At 45.1% G+C, this 18605-nt stretch overlaps 1 protein-coding gene across 1 annotated transcript in view; it reads right to left on the reverse strand.

Annotated features, from left to right (window-relative positions):
- Positions 1-17553, reverse strand: part of LOC141109013 (Golgi-associated plant pathogenesis-related protein 1-like) — a 57318-nt gene extending 39765 nt beyond the window's left edge. The window contains exon 1 of the mRNA XM_073600971.1: positions 17484-17553. Within this exon, the coding sequence (XP_073457072.1) occupies positions 17484-17553 (70 nt within the window). The remainder of the gene's footprint in view (positions 1-17483) is intronic.
- Between the last annotated feature and the right edge of the window lie 1052 nt (positions 17554-18605).

Consider the following 18605-nt stretch of genomic DNA (forward strand, 5'->3'; position numbering starts at 1 on the left):
AGGCTACAAGACTGCAGTTGTCGCACTCTGCAGGTGCAGTTGCTAACCAGCTTACAGTAAATGAGGTAATGTAAAAAGGCATTCATGTTGCAAGGAGTACACAATCACATGCAAGGGCAATTAATGAAAACACTTTGAGGCTTGCATATGATTTGATGATGGAAATCAGCAGAGCTTCTGCTCATTTACTAAAGCACTGGAACAAATGCACTTGTAGAGTGCACATGCATTTTGCAAAGTGCAACATATATTTGCTTTAGACAAATCAACACCACAGAACATTCCAGCAAATTTTAACGAGGGTGGGGGTGGGGGGGTTGTGAAATCTAGATAATTGCTCATTAGCAGCACACTATTTGGAGTGAGTTTAGGTGGGGGGGGGGGGGGGTGGGGGGGTTGTGAAATCTAGATAATTGCTCATTAGCAGCACACTAAATACACTCAAACAAAATACATTCCAAATGAGTAGACTAGGTGGATATGTTCCCATCACTTCATGCTGGGAAGGTAGGTTATTGAAGGAAAATATACATGCATGACAAAAAATAACAGGAAAAAATTCCAGCATGTGTGAGGATAAAAAGGGGACATTCACACTATATTGCAATGATGGTAAGTAGTGTTTGAAGCAAGAAATACATCACATTATCAAAGATTACATAAAAGAACATGTGATGCTAATAAAAGAAAAATATCTTACCTTAATATAGTCCTTCTGCAGGACCTGTATGATGGCAGAACAGGTCTCTGGGATAATGATCCCCAGAGCCTGGGGGGAGATGCCTGTCGAGAACTTAAGGTCCTGCAGGCTTCTCCCTGTGGCCAAATACCGCAAGGTAGCGACCAGCCTCTGCTCCGGAGTGATGGCTTGCCTCATGCAGGTATCCTGCCTGCTGATATAGGGGGTCAGCAAAGCCAACAAACGGTCAAAAACGGGGTCCGTCATCCGGAGAAAGTTCCTGAAATCCTCAGGATTATTCTCACGGATCTCACGGAGCAAAGGCATGTGACAGAACTGGTCACGCTGAAGCAACCAATTCTTGGTCCATGAACTCCTCCTCGCCCTGTTCATGGACTGGTCTTGGGCTGAAGAATAAACTACAGCACCAAGCACATACAATGCACGAGCTCTACGACGAGTACGTACAGGTAACATGGCTTCAAAACGGTCGGCTGGTCAGAACGCACTAAACAGAACGCACTGAAGAACAGCAAGGCCTGTGAAGAACGACCTGAAAATCAGGAACGAGCGGCCAATAAAACAAAGATTTCTCAATGCCAACTGACCAAACGCACTGAAAAGCAGATACAAACCTCACAAGCACAGACTGAACAACAGTTAAAACGAACTGAAAAATACGAGTCTCACAAGCGCGAATCGTCTCTCACCAAACTTCTACTAACACGAGATAAACACGAGATTAGCAGAAGGAGCCCAAAGGGTGTCGTACGGGCTATTGAACTTCCGTTTTATAGTCTCGTCGGACTTGGTGTACGTCACCGCGTACTAGGCTGTCGTACTTTTGTGTGGTCGTGTGTGTGCAAGTCCGTTCGTAAGAAAGTCTGCCGCAAGTCCGCCGAAGGTACGTCGGAAGTATGTCGGACAGGCTGTCGGACTTTTGTAGACGAAAAGTCCGACCGTGTGTACGCGGCATAAAAGTGACCCGCGGTCCCGCATACAGATGTCAATTTCTAGGGCCTGACTGAGTCAGTGTTCGGCCTAAGCATGTGCTAGCTGTGCCTGGAAGTCAAGTGTTGTGCTGGAGGAGACTTGAGCTGTAAAGTGTATATAATTGTCCTAACTGATTGAGATACAATCAACCAATTGTTCGTTCTACTGGGCATCCCATAAATTCTCATCCCTATCCAAGTTCAAATCCCTCAATAAAAATAAAAAAACAAACATATTGACTGTTCATTTTCTCCAAGGTGATTGGGCTGGGCAGGGTGACAGGTGGACCACAACTTTTAGCAGCCCCTACGGGGGTACCGCTGCATATGGATGGAATTTTGTATGGTGCACGGTAATGTGCAAACACGCATATGCAGAAAAGCAGAAGCTCGTACATCCGTACCGTGTGCAAGAGGCCTAAGAGTGCTTGGTACATTCACTGTGAGGTGCTTTTACTAAGGAATGTGCCGGATTTTATTCCCTGCTTTGCATTGTTTACATTCACAGAGCTCTGTCCTATGATCCTCTGCGCTGATCAGTGGATGTCGGTGGTCATTCATTGGCCAGGACACGCTGATCGGCTTGCGCATGCGTGGCCCCTATCCGGAAGTGCTGGATCACGTATCTAGCACGTGATCCAGCGCACGAGAGCCGTTTAATGGTTTTTAGAAGGTAAAGCACTAATGAGTTCTCCTTTTTTGTAATAATCCCTTAATAACCTGGAGAAATGGAGAAGTAAGAATGCCTACTGGGGTGAGAGGATTGCATTTAAAAGGACCAGATCCCTCCTGCAGTGGAAAAGAAATAAAGGATGATAAAAGATCCCATTTAAAGGGACACCAGCTATTTTATGACCTTACATTACATGCGTGGGTCAGAAATGTAATGTGAGAGCTCAACTGGCAGAGGATGTTTTTACACGTGAATAAGTTGAATGAGTAGTCTCTATTGGAAGATAAATGGAAAAATTGGTGTATATCGCGCTGACATATATCAAATAGCAGCCAGCACAACACTAAGACAAGTGTAAATCAAGAGATATGTGAAAGATAAAATTTTTTGCAGCGCTCAAAAACTCATGATGATAAACATTCATATACAAAGTAATATATACTGTGCAATGACCACAAAAAAAACTGTGAAAAGTAATGTGAAATTCACACCCAAACTAAAGTCCATGTGCCATTATGTAAAGAGTTTTTAAACAATAAATATAACAGTGAAAACAGATTATGTAGTCAGAAGTGGAATTCCACGTAAAATCAGTGTTGAATTGAAGACACAGACAATAGAACCACCACTGGTTAGTGAGGAGGCTTACCGGAGTAAGTGGACTCAAATGGGCAAGGCTTATTATGTTGTAAACACCAAAGTATGGGTCCTTCATGTTTGGGCTACAGATCAAGATGGGAGATAGTCCAATTGGTCAAGAGATGTCACAGAGAAGCAGTCCTCAGAAGCAGCCAATATGTTAGACCAAATCCTCTCAAGTCTTCAAAGTAGCATGACCTGGCTTCCTGCACTGTGATTCTAATAGTGGAAGGCCATACAGCTGGCTGAAGATCCCTTGCCAAGCTACCTCTGCCCCATCAGGTGTGGCTTCTTTTGAGCTTAAAGCGATGGTCTTTCATTTAAGACCACCTCTCAAAAGTGTTGGAAGATTATATGAGAGACTCTAACCGCTTGCCGACCAGCCGCCGTTATTATACTGCAGCAGGTTGGCGTGGCTGCGCGAATCTTGGTAGGTGTACGTCGGCCGCTTTAAGAGCTCTAGGGGGCGTGCCCGGGACGCCGGAGTTGATGTGTGTGGCCGGCAGCCGCGATGTCCACTGGCGACCCACGATCACTCCTCAGAGAGCCAGAACGGGTATCTGTCAATGTAAACAGACAGATCTCCGTGCTGTCAGGGAAGTAGAAAGAGATCTGCGGTTCCTAGTAATCAGGAACAGCGATCTTTCTCTACTCCCAGTCAGTACACTCCCTCCACAGTTAGAAACACCTCCCTAGGGAACACTTAACCCCTTGATCACCCCCTAGTGTTAACCCCCTTCCCTGCCAGTGACATTTATACAGTAATCAGTGGTTATTTTTAGGTCTGATCACTGTATAAATGTCAATGGTCCCAAAAAAGTGTCCGATCTGTCCTCCGCAATGTCGCAGGCTGGCTAAAAATTGCTGATCACTGCCATTACTAGTAAAAAAAAAAAGAATGATAAAAATGCCATAAATATATCCCCTATTTTGTAGACGCTATAACTTTGGCACAAATCTATCAATATACGCTTATTGCGATTTTTTTTTTTTTTTTACCAAAAATATATAGATGAATACATATTGGCCTAAACTATTGTAGAATTTTTTATTTATTTATTTATTATAGCAAAAAGTAAAAAATATTGGGTTTTCTCAAAATTGACATTTTTTTGTTTATAGCGCAAAAAATAAAAACCGCATAGGTGATCAAATACCACCAAATGAAAGCCCTATTTGTGGGAAAAAAGGACATAAATTTTGTTTGTGTACAACGTCGCATGACCGCGCAATTGTCAGTTAAAGCGATGCAGTGCTGTGTTGCAAAAAATGGCCTGGTCATTAAGGGGGTAAATCCTTCTGGTCCTTAAAGTGGTTGTAAACCCTTACAGACCGCTTTTACCTACAGGTAAGCCTAGATTAAGGCTTACCTGTAGGTGCAAGAAATATCTCCTAAACCTACATGGTACATGGTAGGCCAATCACAGTGCCGGAGCCGCGATACCCAGAAAGAAGATGGAGGCTTCATAGGAGAAGGGACAGCGGTGACATTGCAGGCTCCCTTGTACGTGTCTATTTAACCACTTGCCGACCGCCTCACGCCGATTTACGTCGGCAAGGTGGCACGGACAGGCAAAATCACATACATATACGTGATTTGCCTTCCGCGGTTGGGCGGTCCGATCGGACCCCCCCCCGGTGCCCGAGGCGGTCGTCTTTTGTCCCACGGCGATCGGAGATGAGGAGGAGGCCATCCGTTCGTGGCCCCCCCCTCGCGATCGCCGCCGGCCAATCACATCATTCCTTTGCTGCTGTATGCTAAACAGCAGCAAAGGAAATTATGTCATCTCTCCTCGGCTCGGTTATTTCCGTTCCGGCCCGAGGAGAGAAGACAGGTATGTGAGTGCACAACACTACACACACACAGTAGAACATGCCAGGCACACAAAACACCCCGATCCCCCCCCCCCCCCGATCGCCCCCAATCACCCCCCCCCCCCCCCGTCACAAACTGACACCAGCAGTTTTTTTTTTTTTTCTGATTACTGCATTGGTGTCAGTTTGTGACAGTTACAGTGTTGGGACAGTTAGTATTACCCCCCTGTAGGTCTAGGATACCCCCCTAACCCCCCCTAATAAAGTTTTAACCCCTTGATCACCCCCTGTCACCAGTGTCGCTAAGTGATCTTTTTTCTGATCGCTGTATTAGTGTCGCTGGTGACGCTAGTTAGGGACCTAAATATTTAGGTTCGCCGTCAGCGTTTTATAGCGACAGGGACCCCCATATACTACCGAATAAATGTTTTAACCCCTTGATGGTCCCCTAGTTAACCCTTTCACCTCTGATCACCGTATAACTGTTACGGGTGACGCTGGTTAGTTTGTTTATTTTTTATAGTGTCAGGGCACCCGCCGTTTATTACCGAATAAAGGTTTAGCCCCCTGATCGCCCGGCGGTGATATGCGTCGCCCCAGGCAGCGTCAGATTAGCGCCAGTACCGCTAACACCCACGCACGCAGCATACGCCTCCCTTAGTGGTATAGTATCTGATCGGATCAATATCTATACCATCAGAACTACCATCCGATCAGAACCCCAGGGTTCCCAAAAATGCAGTGTTAGCGGGATCAGCCCAGATACCTGCTAGCACCTGCGTTTTGCCCCTCCGCCCGGCCCAGCCCAAGTGCAGTATCGATCAATCACTGTCACTTACAAAACACTAAACGCATAACTGCAGCGTTCGCAGAGTCAGGCCTGATCCCTGCGATCGCTAACAGTTTTTTTGGTAGCATTTTGGTGAACTGGCAAGCACCAGCCCCAGGCAGCGTCAGGTTAGCGCCAGTAGCGCTAACACCCACGCACGCACCGTACAGCTCCCTTAGTGGTATAGTATCTGATCGGATCAATATCTGATCCGATCAGATCTATACTAGCGTCCCCAGCAGTTTAGGGTTCCCAAAAACGCAGTGTTAGCGGGATCAGCCCAGATACCTGCTAGCACCTGCGTTTTGCCCCTCCGCCCGGCCCAGCCCAGCCCACCCAAGTGCAGTATCGATCGATCACTGACACTTACAAAACACTAAACGCATAACTGCAGCGTTCGCAGAGTCAGGCCTGATCCCTGCGATCGCTAACAGTTTTTTTGGTAGTATTTTGGTGAACTGGCAAGCACCAGCCCCAAGCAGCGTCAGATTAGCGCCAGTACCGCTAACACCCACGCACGCACCGTACAGCTCCCTTAGTGGTATAGTATCTGATCGGATCAATATCTGATCCGATCAGATCTATACTAGCGTCCCCAGCAGTTTAGGGTTCCCAAAAACGCAGTGTTAGCGGGATCAGCCCAGATACCTGCTAGCACCTGCGTTTTGCCCCTCCGCCCGGCCCGGCCCAGCCCAGCCCACCCAAGTGCAGTATTGATCGATCACTGACACTTACAAAACACTAAACGCATAACTGCAGCGTTCGCAGAGTCAGGCCTGATCCCTGCGATCGCTAACAGTTGTTTTGGTAGTATTTTGGTGAACTGGCAAGCACCAGCCCCAAGCAGCGTCAGATTAGCGCCAGTACCGCTAACACCCACGCACGCACCGTACACCTCCCTTAGTGGTATAGTATCTGAACGGATCAATATCTGATCCGATCAGATCTATACTAGCGTCCCCAGCAGTTTAGGGTTCCCAAAAATGCAGTGTTAGCGGGATCAGCCCAGATACCTGCTAGCACCTGCATTTTGCCCCTCCGCCCGGCCCGGCCCAGCCCAGCCCACCCAAGTGCAGTATTGATCGATCACTGACACTTACAAAACACTAAACGCATAACTGCAGCGTTCGCAGAGTCAGGCCTGATCCCTGCGATCGCTAACAGTTTTTTTGGTAGCATTTTGGTGAACTGGCAAGCACCAGCCCCAGGCAGCGTCAGGTTAGCGCCAGTAGCGCTAACACCCACGCACGCACCGTACAGCTCCCTTAGTGGTATAGTATCTGATCGGATCAATATCTGATCCGATCAGATCTATACTAGCGTCCCCAGCAGTTTAGGGTTCCCAAAAACGCAGTGTTAGCGGGATCAGCCCAGATACCTGCTAGCACCTGCGTTTTGCCCCTCCGCCCGGCCCAGCCCAGCCCACCCAAGTGCAGTATCGATCGATCACTGACACTTACAAAACACTAAACGCATAACTGCAGCGTTCGCAGAGTCAGGCCTGATCCCTGCGATCGCTAACAGTTTTTTTGGTAGTATTTTGGTGAACTGGCAAGCACCAGCCCCAAGCAGCGTCAGATTAGCGCCAGTACCGCTAACACCCACGCACGCACCGTACAGCTCCCTTAGTGGTATAGTATCTGATCGGATCAATATCTGATCCGATCAGATCTATACTAGCGTCCCCAGCAGTTTAGGGTTCCCAAAAACGCAGTGTTAGCGGGATCAGCCCAGATACCTGCTAGCACCTGCGTTTTGCCCCTCCGCCCGGCCCGGCCCAGCCCAGCCCACCCAAGTGCAGTATTGATCGATCACTGACACTTACAAAACACTAAACGCATAACTGCAGCGTTCGCAGAGTCAGGCCTGATCCCTGCGATCGCTAACAGTTTTTTTGGTAGTATTTTGGTGAACTGGCAAGCACCAGCCCCAAGCAGCGTCAGATTAGCGCCAGTACCGCTAACACCCACGCACGCACCGTACACCTCCCTTAGTGGTATAGTATCTGAACGGATCAATATCTGATCCGATCAGATCTATACTAGCGTCCCCAGCAGTTTAGGGTTCCCAAAAATGCAGTGTTAGCGGGATCAGCCCAGATACCTGCTAGCACCTGCATTTTGCCCCTCCGCCCAGCCCACCCAAGTGCAGTATCGATCAATCACTGTCACTTACAAAACACTTAACGCATAACTGCAGCGTTCGCAGAGTCAGGCCTGATCCCTGCGATCGCTAACAGTTTTTTTGGTAGCTTTTTATTGAACTGGCAAGCGCCAGCGGCCTAGTACACCCCGGTCGTAGTCAAACCAGCACTGCAGTAACACTTGGTGACGTGGCGAGTCCCAAAAGTGCAGTTCAAGCTGGTGAGGTGGCAAGCACAAGTAGTGTCCCGCTGCCACCAAGAAGACAAACACAGGCCCGTCGTGCCCATAGTGCCCTTCCTGCTGCATTCGCCAATCCTAATTGGGAACCCACCGCTTCTGCAGCGCCCGTACTTCCCCCATTCACATCCACAACCAAATGCAGTCGGCTGCATGAGAGGCATTTTCTTTATGTCCTCCCGAGTACCCCTACCCAACGAACCCCCCCAAAAAAGATGTCGTGTCTGCAGCAAGCGCGAATATAGGCGTGACACCCGCTATTATTGTCCCTCCTGTCCTGACAATCCTGGTCTTTGCATTGGTGAATGTTTTGAACGCTACCATTCATTAGTTGAGTATTAGCGTAGGGTACAGCATTGCACAGACTAGGCACACTTTCACAGGGTCTCCCAAGATGCCATCGCATTTTGAGAGACCCGAACCTGGAACCGGTTACCGTTATAAAAGTTAGTTACAAAAAAAGTGTAAAAAAAAAAATATATATATAAAATAAAAAAAAATAGTTGTCGTTTTATTGTTCTCTCTCTCTCTATTCTCTCTCTCTTGTTCTGCTCTTTTTTACTGTATTCTATTCTGCAATGTTTTATTGTTATTATGTTTTATCATGTTTGCTTTTCAGGTATGCAATTTTTTATACTTTACCGTTTACTGTGCTTTATTGTTAACCATTTTTTTGTCTTCAGGTACGCCATTCACGACTTTGAATGGTTATACCAGAATGATGCCTGCAGGTTTAGGTATCATCTTGGTATCATTCTTTTCAGCCAGCGGTCGGCTTTCATGTAAAAGCAATCCTAGTGGCTAATTAGCCTCTAGACTGCTTTTACAAGCCGTGGGAGGGAATGCCCCCCCCCCCACCGTCTTCCGTGTTTTTCTCTGGCTCTCCTGTCTCAACAGGGAACCTGAGAATGCAGCTGGTGATTCAGCCAGCTGACCATAGAGCTGATCAGAGACCAGAGTGGCTCCAAACATCTCTATGGCCTAAGAAACCAGAAGCTACGAGCATTTTATGACTTAGATTTCGCCGGATGTAAATAGTGCCATTGGGAAATTGGGGAAGCATTTTATCACACCGATCTTGGTGTCATCAGATGCTTTGAGGGCAGAGGAGAGATCTAGGGTCTAATAGACCCCAATTTTTTCAAAAAAGAGTACCTGTCACTACCTATTGCTATCATAGGGGATATTTACATTCCCCGAGATAACAATAAAAATGATTAAAAAAAAAAAAAAATGAAAGGAACAGTTTAAAAATAAGATAAAAAAGCAAAAAAATAATAAAGAAAAAAAAAAAGCACCCTGCTCTCGCGCTAAGGCGAACGCAAGCGGCGGTCTGTCGTCAAATGTAAACAGCATTTGCACCATGCATGTGAGGTATCGCCGCGAAGGTCAGATCGAGGGCAGTAATTTTTGCAGTAGACCTCCTCTGTAAATCTAAAGTGGTAACCTGTAAAGGCTTTTAAAGGCTTTTAAAAATGTATTTATTTTGTTGCCACTGCACGTTTGTGCGCAATTTTAAAGCATGTCATGTTTGGTATCCATGTACTCGGCCTAAGATCATCTTTTTTATTTCATCAAACATTTGGGCAATATAGTGTGTTTTAGTGCATTAAAATTTTAAAAAGTGTGTTTTTTCCCCAAAAAATGCGTTTGAAAAATCGCTGCGCAAATACTGTGTGAAAAAAAAAATGAAACACCCACCATTTTAATCTGTAGGGCATTTGCTTTAAAAAAATATATAATGTTTGGGGGTTCAAAGTAATTTTTTTGCAAAAAAAAATTACTTTTTCATGTAAACAATGAGTGTCAGAAAGGGCTTTGTCTTCAAGTGGTTAGAAGAGTGAGTGATGTGTGACATAAGCTTCTAAATGTTGTGCATAAAATGCCAGGACAGTTCAAAACCCCCCCAAATGACCCCATTTTGGAAAGTAGACACCCCAAGCTATTTGCTGAGAGGCATGTCGAGTCCATGGAATATTTTATATTGCGACACAAGTTGCGGGAAAGAGACAATTTTTTTTTTTTTTTTTTTTTTTTTTTTTGCACAAAGTTGTCACTAAATGATATATTGCTCAAACATGCCATGGGAATATGTGAAATTACACCCCAAAATAAATTCTGCTGCTTCTCCTGAGTACGGGGATACCACATGTGTGAGACTTTTTGGGAGCCTAGCCGCGTACGGGACCCTGAAAACCAAGCACCGCCTTCAGGCTTTCTAAGGGCGTGAATTTTTGATTTCACTCTTCACTGCCTATCACAGTTTCGAAGGCCATGGAAAGCCCAGGTGGCACAAAACCCCCCCAAATGACCCCATTTTGGAAAGTAGACACCCCAAGCTATTTGCTGAGAGGTATAGTGAGTATTTTGTAGACCTCACTTTTTGTCACAAAGTTTTGAAAATTGAAAAAAGAAAAAAAAAAAAGTTTTTTCTTGTCTTTCTTCATTTTCAAAAACAAATGAGAGCTGCAAAATACTCACCATGCCTCTCAGCAAATAGCTTGGGGTGTCTACTTTCCAAAATGGGGTCATTTGGGGGGGTTTTGTGCCACCTGGGCATTCCATGGCCTCCGAAACTGTGATAGGCAGTGAAGAGTGAAATCAAAAATTTTCACCCTTAGAAATCCTGAAGGCGGTGCTTGGTTTTCGGGGCCCCGTACGCGGCTAGGCTCCCAAAAAGTCCCACACATGTGGTATCCCCATACTCAGGAGAAGCAGCTAAATGTATTTTGGGGTGCAATTCCACATATGCCCATGGCCTGTGTGAGCAATATATCATTTAGTGACAACTTTGTGCAAAAAAAAAAAAAAAGTGTCACTTTCCCGCAACTTGTGTCAAAATATAAAATATTCCATGGACTCAATATGCCTCTCAGCAAATAGCTTGGGGTGTCTACTTTCCAAAATGGGGTCATTTGGGGGGGTTTTGTGCCACCTGGGCATTCCATGGCCTCCAAAACTGTGATAGGCAGTGAAGAGTGAAATCAAAAATTTACACCCTTAGAAATCCTGAAGGCGGTGCTTGGTTTTCGGGGCCCCGTACGCGGCTAAGCTCCCAAAAAGTCCCACACATGTGGTATCCCCATACTCAGGAGAAGCAGCTGAATGTATTTTGGGGTGCAATTCCACATAGGCCCATGGCCTGTGTGAGCAATATATCATTTAGTGACAACTTTTTGTAAATATTTTTTTTTTTTTGTCATTATTCAATCACTTGGGACAAAAAAAATAAATATTCAATGGGTTCAACATGCCTCTCAGCAATTTCCTTGGGGTGTCTACTTTCCAAAATAGGGTCATTTGGGGGGGGGTTTGTACTGCCCTGCCATTTTAGCACCTCAAGAAATGACATAGGCAGTCATAAACTAAAAGCTGTGTAAATTACAGAAAATGTACCCTAGTTTGTAGACGCTATAACTTTTGCGCAAACCAATAAATATATGCTTATTGACATTTTTTTTACCAAAGACATGTGGCCGAATACATTTTGGCCTAAATGTATGACTAAAATTTAGTTTATTGGATTTTTTTTATAACAAAAAGTAGAAAATATCATTTTTTTTCAAAATTTTCGGTCTTTTTCCGTTTATAGCGCAAAAAATAAAAACTGCAGAGGTGATCAAATACCATCAAAAGAAAGCTCTATTTGTGGGAAGAAAAGGACGCAAATTTCGTTTGGGTACAGCATTGCATGACCGCGCAATTAGCAGTTAAAGCGACGCAGTGCCAAATTGGAAAAAGACCTCTGGTCCTTAGGCAGCATAATGGTCCGGGGCTCAAGTGGTTAAATCTACTTTAATAGTAGAATGTAGATATAAATTCCTAAATGGGTAAGTATTTAATATTTCCGGAGTCCATTTCCATTTATCATATATATTCTCAAATTTTCATGCGTGCTTCATGCTGAATCTTTTCACCAATTCGTGTGCCACCACCACCATCTAAAATGGGCACTTACCAGAGCCTAGAAAGAATTTTGCCTTTGGTTCATCTGGGATAACCACTCCACTATCCTGGCTTTGCTCTAGCTAGTTTACCGCTAGGTGCTTCCTTATTTCTCCATATCAGTGATGGTATCCCATCAAAATTAAACATCCATCATTGCACATCATGTATGCATAAAATATTTATTTATCTTGACTAAAAAGTAAGTATTCACAATATACAAAATGCAAACTCACTTTGTAGTGCCTAGAGACCGGCACTGAGTCTGTCCAGCTATTTGTTTTAGGAATCTGTCACGCCGCTCTGTTTCTCTATCCCTTTCTAGGCCTCAATTTGGTACGGGTCCGTGAGCAGGAAGTGACGTCCGTAATTACCCAGAAGTCTCTACGCGTTTCGCATACACACATGCGTCATCAGGAAACTTTAATAAGTACGTTTTCTCCTTCACTGATGGGCACTGATGGGGCTGCACTGAGGGGCACTGATGGGCACCAATGAGGTGGCACTGATGGGCACTAATGATGGGCAATAATATGCAGCACTGATGGGGCACTGATAGGTGGCACTTATATGCAGCACTGATGGGTACACATAGGTGGCACCGATGGGCACTAATAGGCGGCATGGATGGGCACTGATAGGTGGCACGGATTGGCACTGATAGGTGGCATGGATGGGCATGGATGGGCACTGATAGGTGGCACTGATGTAAATTAATGGATGGTACTGATGGATGTCAATCAGTTCCAAACAATAATACCTACCAATCAGTGATGTCCATTGTGGGCACTGATTGGCATCCATTGTGGGCACTGATTGGCATACCTGGTGGTGACTAGTGGTGAGCATCCCTGGTGGTCCTGGTGGCGTCCCTGGTGGTCCAGTGTGGGCATCCTCAGGAGGGCTGCGCTGATAATCAGCACAGACCCCCCCCCCCGTCAGAGGAGCAGCTGATTGGCTCTCCTCTATTCACGTCTGAAAGACACGAGTGAGGAAAAGCCGATCAACGGCTCTTCCTGTTTACATCGTGATCAGCCGCGATTGAACACGGCTGATCACGTGGTAAAGAGTCTCTGCCAGAGACTCTTTACCTAGATCGGCGTTGCGGTGTGTCAGATTGACACACCGCAACAACGATCGCCATGATGCGCGCCCCCGGGGGTGAGCAGCGGCTTGATATCCTGGCGACGTCATATGATGTATGTATGTATGTATCATATATGGTCAGGATATCGCAACCACTTTGCCGATGTCATATTGCTATATGGCAAGCGGCAAGTGGTTAAAAATTATGTTTTAAATCAAGTTGATTTAAATCAAGCCTTTTAAATAGTGATTTGAATCAAATCCACCCTGTGGCTGATCCTGCCTCGTTCTGCCCTCCCCTTTGTAAACTGACCACTGAGCCCTGACACTGTGATCAGTTTATGTGCCACCGTCATCCGCTGTGTCTCTTGTGTCTCCTCTGTGCTCTCCTCGATCCTCTCCCCCCTCCCTTCCCTGCCTGCTCCGTGTCCATGCCTGCCCCCTCCCCTCCTGCTGCTCAAATTAGGGTTAAATTTACATTATTCTCTCGGTTTATTCATGTAATGTCCCCCTGTGACTGTTCTTTATTAAAAAAAATGCAGATGTATACCTGTTTCACAGCGCCGATCAACGCTCTCGTGACCCGCCACCTCTCTCCTCACTTGCATGACAGCTGCAGCAGGCGGGGCCGCTTCTCTCCTCCTTTCCTCCTCCTCTCCAGACTGACGTCAGTGGGGGGATCCTTGGCTCAGCCCACTGCAGCTGTCAGGCCGAGAGAGAAGAGAGCCGGTGGGTCACGTGTGCGGCACTCTGTAAACAGGTATATTGCTGCACAGGTATACAGGTATATTGCTGCACAGTCACACAAAGACATTACATGAATCAACCGAGAGGATAATGTAAATTTTACCCTGTGGATTAAAGTGGTTGTAAACCCTTTACAACCACTTTTTGCTACAGGTAAGCCTTCAATTAGGCTTACCTGTAGCTACCCTGGATATCTCCTAAACCTGCATGGTTTAGGAGATATCCCCTGTATTTGCATGTGCCAACGTCATCGGCACATGCGCACTGAAGCAAACTGAATCAATCGCACATACGTGTCGGCTCCCACACACATGCTTGGGAGTGACGTCATTGTGGCTCCGACCAATCACAGCGCTGGAGCCCACGATACCCGGAAGCAACTCCGGGAGCGATGTCGGCCGCCGGAGCGTTGAACGAGGACCGCTGCGGGGGCTTCCATCTCAGGTAAGTAATTCAAAATGAGCTAGTATGCTATGCATACTAGCTCATTATGCCCCTGTCTTGCAGTTTTTTTTTTTTTTAGGGTTTACAACCACTTTAACAACCACTTTAAGATCTTAATAAAACTATAATAAAATACAGATAGTATAGCGGGGATCAGTATGTTCCAATGTTAGCTGACATCCTGCTCCATAACAGCATCCTGCTCCTAATGGCAGATAATGGTCACTGTCACTCTTCTGTTTCTTTTGAGCCTAAAATGGAGATCAATGCTCAAGCAAAGGATGTCCATGTCATTTACTAAAATATCAAATTTTCTGTACAGGTGATTACATACATATTGATAAATAATGATAATATGTCCCTTGCAAATGCCATAAGTCACATTGTCTTACCTGCGATTGTCCCACAAAGTACACAGCTCTCTGACACTCAGGAGATGCAGGAAGTTTAGCACTGGAGCTACTATATATGTGTATCTGAGCATCAATGTCCCTCCCATTATACAAAAAGGTTTGTGGCTGAGTAGCAAGTGACAACCAAGTCCCAACTAGAAAAGCCTGTAACTCTTGATTAGAATGATCGATTTATAATGCTTCCTGAAGGAAACACAAGCGATATTGCATCAATCAATTTCTAAAAAATGCCCCACCACACTTTACATAGTGCCTATACTGACTTCTTTAAGCTGGCCATACACTATTCACTATTTAGCTATGGGTAAAGAAGTAAAGGAAAATCTCCCCAATGGGAAACAGAGGGAAAAAATGGCAGGGGTTATAACCCTCCCTTACTCTATCCAAAATGAAAAAAAAAATTGTTGCCTACAGTTTTACTTTGAAGTGGTTGTTAAGCCACTCTAACTTCTTTATACTATCCGCTCTGTCCCCTAATCGCCATTTTATTTTATAAATCACACACACAGGGGGACACAGGGTTATAAAATAAAATGCAGATTTATACCTAATTTCAGAGCGTCGCTTTGTGATCATGTGACCGGCTGGCTTTCTCCTCTCCCTGTCTGACAGCTGCAGCAGGCAGGCCGAGATTCCCCTCCCCAGCCAGGAAAGGAGGAGTAGAGAGCCGGCTGGTCACTTGAGCGCCGAGCGGCATGCTGAAATAAGGTATGATTGTCATTTTTTTATAAATCACACACACAGGGGGACATAGGATTAGGACACAGAGCGGATAGTATAACAATATACATGTTATTTCAGCAGCAGGAGAGGCTGGGGCGGGCACTATCACAAGCTGACAGGTAGGGAGGGAGGGGAGAGAGCAGACAGGAGACAGCAGATGACGAAGGTACGTAAACTGACCACAGTGTCAGGGCTCAGCAGCCATGATGAACCGTGGTCAGTTTACAAAGGGGTATAGACTGGCAGGTTCAACCAGGTTTTTCAGGTGTTACAGGGGGCCAAATGCTTTTAAGGGACAGGATCCATTTTTTAAATTTCTTTTTTTAGGGTAACAAATGCTTTAAGGATCCCATGGATGCTAACCTGTCTCTTACCTGACATCATACCTGCCGGGCAGGAGATACTACAGCCTTCATGAAGGACCTAGGCAGGTCGAATCAAGATCTGTCTATGGCAGTGGTTCTCAACGCCTGTCCTCAGGACCCACTAACAGGCCAGATTTTAAGTACCGATATTACCTGGGGGAGATGCAGACTGCAATCACTGAGCAGCAAATGATATCACCTGTGATGTATTTCAGTTATCTTGTGTAGCGAGGTACCAGGCCTCCTTCGGTCTAATGAGAACCTTCAGGGCCAGAGATAGCTGACATCCTTCTGTATGTGGTGAGTTGTGAGGCATGGTGGGTGCAGAGTAGTTAAAGATATTGGGCACCAGACACTTCTTGAATGCAAAAGAAATTTTATTTTTCTTAACAAACTTTTTTGGGGGAGAGGGTTAGGGTCAGGACACCCTTAGGTAGTTGCAAGATTAATTGACAGACTCCAAGACTTCAATAGGAGGACAGCCATGCAGGGAAAGGCATCCAGCAATGCTGTCTCCTATGGCAACAGTCTTTAACAGTTCCTAACGCAAAACGTAAAACAGTCCTTTCACTTTCACTACAATTGCTTCTTGTAGTTCTTCAGCCAACTGAGCTCCTGGTCTTTTCACTAGACCCGCTGATTCACTGCCACTGAATTCCTTGAGCTCCTCCAATCTTCACGGTGGTATCTAACTCAAGCGTCACCCCCACTACTCTGCTGGGTCCCTAGCTTGGCACTCTAGATACCTCTGAAGCTTCACCCCCGCTGGCCTGCTTGGTCCCTGGCTTGACACGCAAGACTGCTCTGCAAGCGTCACCTCCACTGGCTGGGTCCCAGGCTTGATTCCCACTGAAATTTCCAGATTCTTCACCGTCCCCGGTTGGTGAGAATACTGCTCCGGTACTTGCTTCAGTTACTCACTGTGGTCCCTGGTAATTAGGTGGATAGTCCCTTACTGGCGACAGCTTCCCCTCTACCTCTGACCACAACAGGTTCTCCGGCCGGCAGAACCGTTACTTCTGGTTGGACTGCACTACTCTCTTGCTTCTGGATAGGCCCTCAGACAGCCTAGCAGCCAGATGTGCCCGGAATAGGCAAAATGCCAAGGAAAAAAATTTCTCACGCAAAATAAAAAATGCGTCTAACGCATCGGCAGAGCTCTTCAGGGTGGCCAGGCGATTGGCTGATCCCACTTGTGGTCAACCGGAAGAGAAAAACTCTGTTGAATTATGCAAAATGTTATCCTGTTATTTTAAAGAGAAAATAGAAATTATTAGAAAAAACATTTCATCAGTGGAGGTGGAAGAAACATGCCCACCATATGCAGGGACCCACTTCTTGGTATTTTATCCGGTGACTCCAGAAGATATTAAAATCATCCTCAAATCTCCCAGAGCCTCGTCCTCATCACTTGATCCCTGCATTGTGTAGTTGGTGAAGGACTCCTCAGATGCTTTGGCGCCTTTTATTGCAGACATTGTCAGCATGTCTTTTGCTACCGGTGTCGTTCCATGTATTCTGAAGCAGGCGGTGGTTATACCCCTACTAAAGAAAGCTTACGTGAAGCGCACCGTGTTGAGCAACGATCGCTCTATTTCCACCCTGCTGTTTTCGGCAAAAATCATGGAGCGAGCTGCGGTATGGCAATTTCAACTTCACCTGGCGTCTAATAAAATTTTTGATGAATTCCAGTCAGGATTATGCCTGGGAGAGGCTCGGTAACAGCCCTGGTGAAAGTCCAGGACGACCTACTCTGGGCCTTGGATGAGACTGAAGCTTCGGCCTTGGTACTTCTGGATCTGTCGGCAGCTTTTGATACCATCGACCACTCTATACTTGTGGATAGGTTGAAGATGGTGGCAGGAATGGATGGTATAGCTCTGGCATGTTGAAATAAAGATAGGCGCTACTCTATCAATCAGTAACAATCAGATAATCAGAAACCACAACCGTAGTCATCTAAGATAAAGGATGAAATTGGCAAAGTGGGCTCCACTACATATAATCAATGCCAGAAAAAATATTAATATTATTAAAATATTATGACCTTAGGAAAGATAACACCATACAGGAGTTCATCAAAGAAGAGATCAGTTCTAAAATGTGGAAATGAATAAGTGAATACCAACAATTAGAATGCTCAATAGAATAAATACTGTGTCAATGCTCGGTAAAATAATTATAAACTATATCAACCACCCCTCCTCAAGTCACAATATAAAGTGAACCTGTGAATATAATAAAATGACTTCCCAAACTGGATGGACAACAAAAAATCCCTGATCGTGGACAATAAACACCAAATACAGCTAACAGTGTATCACAGGCAGCAGCTGAAAATCAAAAATTCCTGGTGCTGATATCGAAATAAATCTTAAAAGTGAACCAAAATAAAACTAGATATAGCAAACTGACATAAAGTGCAAAAAAATTTTCTGAGGTCAGCAAAAATTTAGATGTAAGTTACTATGTTTGTCAATAAAATTTGTACCTAATTACTGCACATTTTGCACTTTATTCAAAGACTGTTCCTTGTGGACACCACCTATCACAATTGCACGCTTGTATGGACTAAATTGCACTATTGTCACCGTCTGGGACAGCATCTGTTGTGGGATTATCTGTCCTATTGTATTCAAAAAAATTTTTATTTATTTATTTATTTATTAATTATTCACTAATAATGCACTAGAACGTTTAATATGTCATGATTGTATCACTATTTTGGATTTTATTTTTATTTTGTGGATTATTTATACGGAATTTTTGCTGACCTCAGAAAATGTTTTTGCACTTTATGTCAGTTTGCTATATCTAGTTTTATTTTGGTTCACTTTTAAGATTTATTTCGATATCAGCACCAGGAATTTTGAT

The sequence above is a fragment of the Aquarana catesbeiana genome, linkage group LG09 (assembly GCF_042186555.1).
Source record: "Aquarana catesbeiana isolate 2022-GZ linkage group LG09, ASM4218655v1, whole genome shotgun sequence".
In the NCBI taxonomy this organism is placed as follows: Eukaryota; Metazoa; Chordata; class Amphibia; order Anura; family Ranidae; genus Aquarana; species Aquarana catesbeiana.